The sequence below is a fragment of the Podarcis gaigeae genome (genome assembly GCF_964106915.1).
Source record: "Podarcis gaigeae genome assembly, chromosome: 11".
Taxonomy (NCBI): domain Eukaryota; kingdom Metazoa; phylum Chordata; class Lepidosauria; order Squamata; family Lacertidae; genus Podarcis; species Podarcis gaigeae.
In genome coordinates, this window is record NC_139687.1 from 54,783,971 (window position 1) to 54,793,529 (window position 9,559).

At 44.1% G+C, this 9,559-nt stretch overlaps 1 protein-coding gene across 8 annotated transcripts in view; it reads left to right on the forward strand.

Moving 5' to 3' along the window:
- DYM (dymeclin) overlaps positions 1 to 8,592 on the forward strand; it is a 173,064-nt gene extending 164,472 nt beyond the window's left edge. For all 8 annotated transcript variants that reach the window (XM_083702689.1, XM_083702691.1, XM_083702685.1 and 5 more), the window contains one exon: positions 6,155 to 8,592. In XM_083702689.1, coding sequence (XP_083558815.1) covers positions 6,155 to 6,304 — 150 coding nt within the window. In that variant the 3' untranslated portion in view covers positions 6,305 to 8,592. The remainder of the gene's footprint in view (positions 1 to 6,154) is intronic.
- The last annotated feature ends 967 nt before the right edge of the window (positions 8,593 to 9,559 follow it).

The following is a 9,559-nucleotide window of genomic DNA, read 5'->3' on the forward strand; positions in this document are numbered from 1 at the left end:
ATGAGCCTTCAAAGGAACAGCTTGCTGTTTGCAAAAGTTTGAGTTTATTGCTTTCCGTTAGTTTTGCACAAATTGAAACCATTTAAAGTACATAAAATATTACAGGTTTGTCCAGGGCGCTTAAACTTTCTCCTTATAAAAGCATGAATTATTTGTCTGTAGTAGCAGAGGAGGGCATAAGCATCTTGAAAGCAGTGAACGCATCTTGTATGTTGTACTGAGATTCACTGTGGTGCTTTAACTGTTCAGAGTTGAAAGAAAGCGGGACAGTGGAAATCAAAGACATGGGATCTTGGGACCATTCCATATAAGTAATAAACTCATAAGAACATAGGAATGCCAAAGGCCTACCTAGTCCAGTATTCTGCTACCACTGTGACCAACCAAGTGCACCAGGGAAGCCTATAAGCAGGATATGAGCACAGCAACCATCTCCTTGTGATCCCCACTAAGTGCAAAGCTCAGTAGGGAGCTTTAGCCAATAGCACAACACACACGGGTCTGTACACACAAGTTTGTCATGTTCAAAATATACGCTTTTAAATGTGAATATCAAAAAAAAAAAGCTACAAGATGCATCAGCTTTTATGACCACTTTATCCCCCATGGGGATGAACACGATCCAACTACCCTTCATGTGTTCCTCCTGAACATGGAAGTGGCAGGATTGTGACCACTGACCGCTGCATAATTAGTAAGTAACTATAGTCATGACAGCAGTCACGAAATTAAAAGACGCCTGCTTCTTGGAAGAAAGGCGATGGCAAACCTAGACAGCATCTTAAAAAGCAGAGACATCACCTTGCTAACAAAGGTCTGTAAAGTGAAAGCCATGGTTTTCCCAGTAGTGATGTATGGAAGTGAGAGCTGGACCATAAAGAAGGCTGATCGCCGAAGAATTGATGGTTTTGAATTATGGTGCTGGAGGAGATTCTTGAGAGTCCCATGGACTGCAAGAAGAGCAAACCTATCCATTCTTAAGGAAATCAGCCCTGTGTGCTCACTGGAAGGACAGATCATGAAGCTGAGGCTCCAATAATTTGGCCACCTCGAGAGAAGAGAAGACTCCCTGGAAAAAGATCCTGATGTTGGGAAAGATGGAGGGCACAAGGAGAAGGGGACGACAGAGGATGAGAGGACAAACATGAGTTTGACCAAATTGCGGGAGGCAGTGGAAGACAAGAGTGCCTGGTGTGCTCTGGTCCATGGGGTTACGAAGAGTTGGACATGACTAAACGACTAAACTTAAACTATAGTCAAGATTCCCTGTCCAAGTCCTGTGCACATACAACCCCTCTCTCACTAACATCAAGCATAGAAGCACATTGGCACATGAGAGGCATGGTGAGGGAGCATGTTCCTGCTGTCCCTCACAAATTCATTAGCACCTTCTTCTGTTTTTAGACGTTGGCCTTACATTTTTTAAGCCCCCCTTTGTCTTAACAGCCATGGCCAGACTTATGTCTGTTTCTGCAAAAAGATGATCTTGCAATAATTATCCAATGCCTTGGTAACTTCCAGATTAGATTACTGCAAAGGATTGTATGTGGAACTGCCTCTAAAAACCAGTTTGGAAGCACCATCTGATTAAAAATTCAGCAGCTGAGTTCTTAACTGGAACTCACTGCTTTTATTTTATTTTATCTACAGTGGTACCTCGGGTTAAGAACTTAATTCATTCTGGAGGTTCGTTCATAACCTGAAACTGTTCTTAACCTGAGAGACCACTTTAGCTGATGGGGCCTGCCACACCACCGCCGCACAATTTCTGTTCTCATCCTGAAGCAAAGTTCTTAACCCAAGGTATTATTTCTGGGTTAGTGGAGTCTGTAACCTGAAGCGTCTATAGCCCAAGGTACCACTGTATTTGAAAGATTTCTAGACCACCAAACTGTGCCAAACATCATAATAGTATATAATAATTAATTACAGCAAACAAAAGCTGATAAAAAGTTTTTCAAAGAGAAATCCAATGCTAGCTGGGGGGAAGCCTGTAGAAATACATATTTAGGGAATATATATGTTTAGGGAAGCTTCTAATGTTTGATGCATTACGGTATTTTAATATTTTGTTGGAAGCTGCCCAGAGTGGCTGGGGAAGCCCAGCCAGATGGGCGGGGTAAAAATAATAAGTAGTAGTAGTAGTAGTTGTTGTTATATTTTTGGCATCTGGCGAAAGGTGAGCAACATTGGCCATTATCTAACGTCAGTGGATAGTATGCTTCACAAGACAGGTGCCACTACACAGAAGGATCTAGCCTGAACTTAGATGAATCAGACCTCCAGCACAATGTGACACAACAAGGATGGCTTTTGTGCTAGGAACATATCACTCCATGGCTCAAAAATCTCCATTTGCTCCCAGTTGGTTTTCAGACACAAATTGAAGAGATGGTGTTGACCTATAAAGTCTTGAACAGCCTAAGGCCAGGCTACCTGGAAACCACTTTCACCCATATCTATCTGCCCATTGGCTAAGGTGGTCATCTGACACCCTGCTCTGGTGCTCCCACCTTTTGTGGTTCGATGTGTGGCTTCTCAGTCATGGCTCCCAAGTTGTGCTGTGCTCTCCCCAGAGATGTTGACCTACTCCTCTTTTCTTTTATTCCTTTTCTTTTCAGCATCAGGATAGATAGATAGATAGATAGATAGATAGATAGATAGATATTTAAATAAGCTTCCCTTTTAATCCAATGAAGTTTTAAAAAATTAACTTCAGTCCAGTTTTTGTTCTGATCTGTTTTGTATTTTCTCCCCCTGAACTGCATTTCTACACTAGCTGTCTTGAAGGCTGAATAGTGGAAGGATGGCAGAGAAATATTTTAAATATATAAATACTGATAAGCAGGAGGGCACTGCAAAGCACAGGAGGTCCTTGGTGGAGGCTGTAAGCTGATCTTGAATGTACTGCAGTGGCCTCCTGATTCTGAGTCGCATTAAGCCCTCTGGAGCAAAGGGTTATGATCTTCTCCTGCTATCTGCATGATCTTTTGGGCGCCTGTGGGGGTTATGCACTAAAGTAGCAGTGAAACTGCGCCTCTTGCATCTGTTCATAGGGACTTCCCGTGGTTTTGCATTCTATCGCAGACTCGGTGGCTCAGACAGTCTGGTAAACTTTGGACCCGTCTAGCTACATAGTCCTGTTCCAGCCACCAGCCCAGACTCAGCTTTTCTCGGGAAGGAAGGACAGGACTTCTTGTGGTTGTTTAGGCAAATAAGGTTAGCATTACAAGGGCATGGGGTGAGCAGGCTTAGACTGGACTGAGCAGTTTCGTTTTGGAGAAAAGGCAGCACAAGAAGAGGGCTTTCCCTCCAGGGTGAGTTCATGTGACAGTGAAACTGAATTGCCTGCAGGGAGGTCTTGTTGCCCGGGCAGCCCAGGTCTTCTACATATCCTGCCCAGGCTTGTGTCCGGGAGAGGTCACTTGGGTGCTGCTAATGCTGCAAAAACATCACGGGAAACAGCAGTTACAAGTTATAAGCTCAACCTTGTTGGCGTTCAGTATGATATGAGCACTATGGGTTGCCTTTCTTGCTGGGAGAGTCCCTGTAATGGTCTCTAGAGCCACAGCAGGCACTGAAACTCACCAGCACTTTGACTTTACCCCTGATGGTGCCCTCTTCCATTGTCTCTCAAGATGCCAACACTGGCACCTGCCAGCACCTGCCTTGATCAATACAAAGAGGATAATTGCCTGGAAATATATAAGGTGGCCTCTTGGGGATCAGAACCGATAGCCTGCTCAGGTCATCTGTGAGTTAGATCCAGATTTTGTCATAATTAGACTGTTGAAACCACTGGGACTTAATTTAGTCATGACACAAACACACGTGTGCACACACCGTTTGTCCACAATGTATTCATCTGACAGGAAGACATTTTTATTACTTTGCTTCATTGTTTAGGGAAGGATCCAGCATGTGACTAAATCTTTCCCATTGGAATTTATGGAACTTTGAAGTGTTCAACTGTGCCCATAGATAAAAGGTAAAGGTAAAGGTACCCCTGCCCGTACGGGCCAGTCTTGACAGACTCTGGGGTTGTGCGCCCATCTCACTTAAGAGGCCAGGGGCCAGCGCTGTCCGGAGACACTTCCGGGTCACGTGGCCAGCGTGACAAAGCTGCTCTGGCGAGCCAGAGCCGCACACGGAAACGCCGTTTACCTTCCCGCTGGTAAGCGGTCCCTATTTATCTACTTGCACCCGGAGGTGCTTTCGAACTGCTAGGTTGGCAGGCGCTGGAACCAAGCAGCGGGAGCGCACCCCGCCACAGGGATTCGAACCGCCGACCTTTCGATCGGCAAGTCCTAGGCGCTGAGGCTTTAACCCACAGCGCCACCTGCGTCCCGTGCCCATAGATAGCCTCTTTTATATAGTCAGCAGTTCCAGATTGCATGCTGGTCTTTGGGTCTTGACTTTTACATCCTGGCCCCTGTGCATGTTTACTCAAAAGCAACTCTGGCGCAGCATGGCAGGTTTTTGTCTGTCAGGCGCAGTGTCACCCACCCTCACAGCAGCTGCAGAAGAAGGCAAGAGGTGGAGATAGGACTCTGGCCACATTTAATTATTATTTTTTAAATTCAATACTGCCCTTCATAAAAAAAAGAACACCTCAAGGCAGTTCGCAATAACAAAAACGAAATACCAAATTTTTCGCTCTATAGTACGCACCAGACGATAGGACGCACCTAGAGTGGGGGGGGGGGGGAGGAAACAAGAAAAAAAAAATTCTGAATCCCAGAAGCCAGAACAGCAAGAGGGATCTGGTTTCTGGGATAGCCCCTTGCTGTTCTGGCTTCTGGGATAGCCACTGGGATAGCTGGTCTAGCTTTGCGCGAAGCCTCTGCAGGGCACGGGAAGCCTTCAGCCTTTGCACAGCTAACCCCGAAGCTAGAACAGCGAGACGGAGCGCTGCACAGCACTCCCTCTGCCTGTTCTGGCTTCTGGCTTAGCTGTGCAGCCTGCATTCGCTCCATAAGACGCACACACATTTTCCCTTACTTTTTAGGAGGGATAAAGTGTGTCTTATAGAGTGAAAAATATGGTACTAATTCATTGAAGCACAATAAATTGGAGGACTTGTGAGAGGAAGCGACTGGCCTAAGACCGCTCCGTAATATGGGATCCAGCCCCCAGGAGACCAAGTTTTGACTCTCTCCACTGGGCCTTTGCCTTCTCTCACTGCCCATTGTTATTTGCCAGCCTCACTCTGCTTCTGTCACAGCGCGGCAGTTTGTACTTAGCCTTGGCCACATCATTATAAATAACAAAGTGGGACGTGTTTTATCTTCGCTCGAACTGATGGCTGAAATGTGGCTTTTGTCTGAACTCCCGCCAAGCCCTTGACACAGGCAGTATTTAGAAGTCAGTAAAAAAAAAGAGAAAGGGAAAGGGTGGGGGGAGCTCATTAATTTTTGTTTTTCCCCTTTAAGGGCATCCCAACATGAAATAACACGTGTGGCTCTTGCATGGCTTATTCCCAGGAATGCCAGAATGCAGGCAGCTTCCACTTCATACTTAGCATGTCTTTGGCCAGGAGTGATGGGATTTGTAGTTCAGACATCTGGAGGGCACCAGGTTGAGGAAACCTGGTTTTGGCTGTAGCTGCAGAATAAATACCAAGGGGAAGGGACTGTAGAAAGCGACTGCTGGTCCCAGACCCAGCGAGGAGCACGGCAGGAAGATTCTTGATGCATTTCTTCTGAAAGGCTAATACGAGCAGCGGTATTGAGTGCTTCTGCGACTGATACATTTTGGACAACGCTTGCAGGACAAGAGGGAGGGGAGGAGCTGGCTGGGCAGAATGGAAGCAACGCAGAAGACCCAAGGCCAGCCTCCTCCTCCTCCTCCTCCCACCTCCCCCCATAAACTTTTATGGGAAAGTATTATGAGGAACAAAGGGCAGCATAATTGCCATTCTCCCACTGGAATGAGCGTTCTGAACATTGGGTAGATACAAAACATTGGAATCGAGCAGCCGATCTGTGTTCCCAGAAAGCAAATAGCTTGCCGGCTTCCTCGACTTGCTCCTTTTAAGCCTGAAGAATTCATTCCTTTCTCACGTGTTGCATTCACCAAGAAATGATTTGACTTCTCGGGTCTCCCTTGGACTTTCACGCATTCATTCATTCTCTGCTTGTCCTTTCCTTTCCAGAAATTTCCAGAGCTGAAATTTAAATACGTGGAAGAGGAGCAACCTGAGGAGTTCTTCATCCCTTACGTCTGGTCCCTCGTGTACAATTCTGCTGTGGCACTTTACTGGAGCCCACAAGACATCCAGCTCTTTACTATGGATTCTGGCTGAAAGGGAGACATACACATGGCCCGCCCGCCCCCTCCCAGAATGCATCCCTTCAACCTATGGAACAGGAAGTTTGTTACTAATGTACAGCCTCGCTGCCATTTTCAGGGGGCATATTAGGCACCAGAATAATAGGGGAACTCTCACAAGATTGTATGCTTTTATTTATATATTTGTAAAAAAACGAAAACAAAAAAAACCCAAGAGAATTTTTTCCCAGCGGCTCTAAGCTTGGGGGTGATAAAGCAAGATGTTAGCAATGAGCAGCTTTTAAAAAAACTTAAGAACAAAAATGTAAAATGGGAAAGTGGGGGGAAGTATTTTGATTTGAGGTCAGCATTTGCAAGCTGGTTTCCTTCAAGCTTTCTGGTTGTGCTTCACTTTTTTATTATTATTACTTTTTTGTTGTTGCCATGGGCTTCTCATCTAATCATCAGAACAATCTCCCCCCTTTAACGTTGTATAGAACTGAAACGTCTGACTGATGCAATTTAAAAATATTACAGCATTAATGCTATTTCATATTGAGGCAGGAAGGATAAATCCTTGATTTTGATAAGGTTGACCCCTACAATGAGGGAGGATTTTCAGCGTGATTTTGATAAGGCACTAAAAGTTTGTCTTTCTGGCTACTAATACTTAATGAAAGTTTAACAGAATTAAGAGCAGCCCACAAGGAGTGCCGTCTGCAAAAAAGAAATATAAAAAATGTATCCATCTCAATAAGGGTTGTGCAGGTGATTCTCCCACCGGATCATGCCCATTCATTTCCAGAGTTTTGGTGTTGTATTTCACACATTTTCATGGACTCCTTGGAAGGGTGCAGGAAAGCGATCAAAATTAAGCAGAACAGAGGTGTGCCTACTGTACTTTCAGGTTTTTGCCAGAGATGTGCAGTTATGCGTACATCTCTGAATGTTTAAAAAGAGTGTCCTACAATATACTTTTTCATTCTCCCTGGTTTAAAGGGAATGGGCAAATGCTGTGTTTGCCAGCAAATGGGGGAGAATAGAGGGAAATGTTTAATGTAAACTTTTCACACAGAATGTGGGCTTATGGTGATTACCTTCAAATGCACAGAACGGCAGGCCAGGCTTCAGAGAAAAAGGAACTGATGACATACATTAGTATATTACCTTGCCCAGCATGGTAAATGTGGCACACTTTATTATGTATTGGAGGGACATGGTGACACACCTCTTTTTTATGTGGAATGTTTTGCTCTTTTTTTATAAAAAAAAAAAACAAAACCTCCTGACAAATGTTAGAATCGTGTGTCCTTCCACCTTAAGCAAGGTCCTGTATGGCATTCTGCACAATTGGAACTTAAAATCCTTGTCATATTTATTTAAAATTGCAGATGTAGAGAGACATGCATAGCATTTGAGTTCCTAGGACTTTGCACAGACACAGATTTGGGGAAGAGGCAATATGAAGACTGAATTATCAACGTTTTCAGTGTAACATTAAGAAAATTGGAAGGTGATTGAAAATAGGAGTAAATTGGATTTTATGCTGTGCTTGGGCTTTTCTTTGTTTTTGATATATTAGTCAAAGGAAGGTGAATTCTTTGTAAATTTTTTTGCAACCTTTAAATAAAGGACTGTTGACTGCACATCTTGGGAAAAGTCAATGTTTTGAAAGTGTTCTTCTAAGTTAACAAATTCTGAGGCTTGCCTGGAACAGTTGGATTAAACTACAGTGAGATATCTAATGCTGAAAGTCGTTGAACGCTCTTAATTTTTCTGGCCTTGTCGCTTATTGAAAGTAGTCAGGAAATCCTCGCCATTACATCTCTAGCAGGACCTGCTGGCTGCCTAGGTCTTTAGATTGGGAGGGAATCAATCATATAACCAAATTACAAGGGTTTTCTTTGTGCTGTCTGCAAGGGCCAATTAAGAAAGCAAGTTATTGCAGTTCAGGGTGTCCCATCCTGATGACACTGAGCTGCTGAATGTCACAAGACAAGAAGCGTTTTTACTCTTGAGCTTTCTTTTCAGATTTTAAATATGGGTCAGCAAGCCTAGAACTGGAGGAGCCATGATTCATTGCTGAAACAGCAGAAAAGGCCCAAGACAGGAGATGGTTTTATACTGAACTTAATCCTTGTGTGGTTGACTCTTTTAGGCACTATGAAGGTCTATTGATGTCCTGGAGTCTGCAGTCTGGTACATCCATCAATACTCCTTTGTGTCCTCCAGATCTATAAACTACCATCTTTGGAAATCCTTTTCAGTACTTGGTGTGGAAAAGTTACCATGTAGTAATAAAAAGGATGGAAAAGCACCATGCATTGCAGTGTTTTGTGTTTTCTGTAGTCCTTCCCTTTTCCCTGTAATATTTATCACTTTGGCAAACGCCAGCGAAATCCTATTTCAAAATCAGGGCTCCTGTTCAGTGCCAGAAAATGGCTATATATGTAATGTGTAACCTTCTTCTACAAATTATCCAAGAGCAACAACAAAGTATTAAAACAATCCAAACAGCAACAAAGCATCAGTTAAAATCTGGAAACAATGTAATCGCAACAGTACACTTGCAATGATACATCAGCCCCATCAGGAAAAACTAAAGCTCTTCCTGCTTCCACAGCAGCAAATAACAAATCATGCCTGACAATCGACATCTCTGGAAGGCCTTCCAAAAACATTTAATTTACCTGGTAATGAAATGCATACAATGATGGGCCCAGGAAGACTTCCCAGGGAGAAGAGCGGGAGTTTCACAGCAATGGAGCCAAGGGTGCAAATGACCTGTTTCTATATTCTGCTTTTACTCAGAAAGCATCTTAGCAGATAGAAAAATCCTCAAGCAGAGGGTTTCTTTCACTGGGCAAAGGATTTCCCAACTCTGTGACTTTATGAAGTGCGGCCACCAGCTTCTCCCATCTTGCTTTTCAGTTGGTCCTGCTAGCTAGGAATGATGGGCTTTGTAGTCCAACAATAACTGGGGAGCCAAGGTTGAGGAAGGCAGGCCTACCCACTCACGGTTCAAAAATCAGCGGCTCCCTATTTTCACCTATTGCCAAAACGTTTCCAGGGAGGGGAGGGGAAACTCGACAGCCAGAGGAGCGGGGGGGGGGGAGACCTTTCATTTTTCCAAAATTGCATTTACTGAAACAAAAGCTTTTTTCAAAGAAGGAAACAACTTTTACTGAAAGCTGGCGATTTTAAACTAGAAACATCTGTATGCTTTCTGCCAATTCTTCTGTTTTATGTAGTAAGAAGTGCCGGCGTTCCGCCTATCACTTGGGAGTTT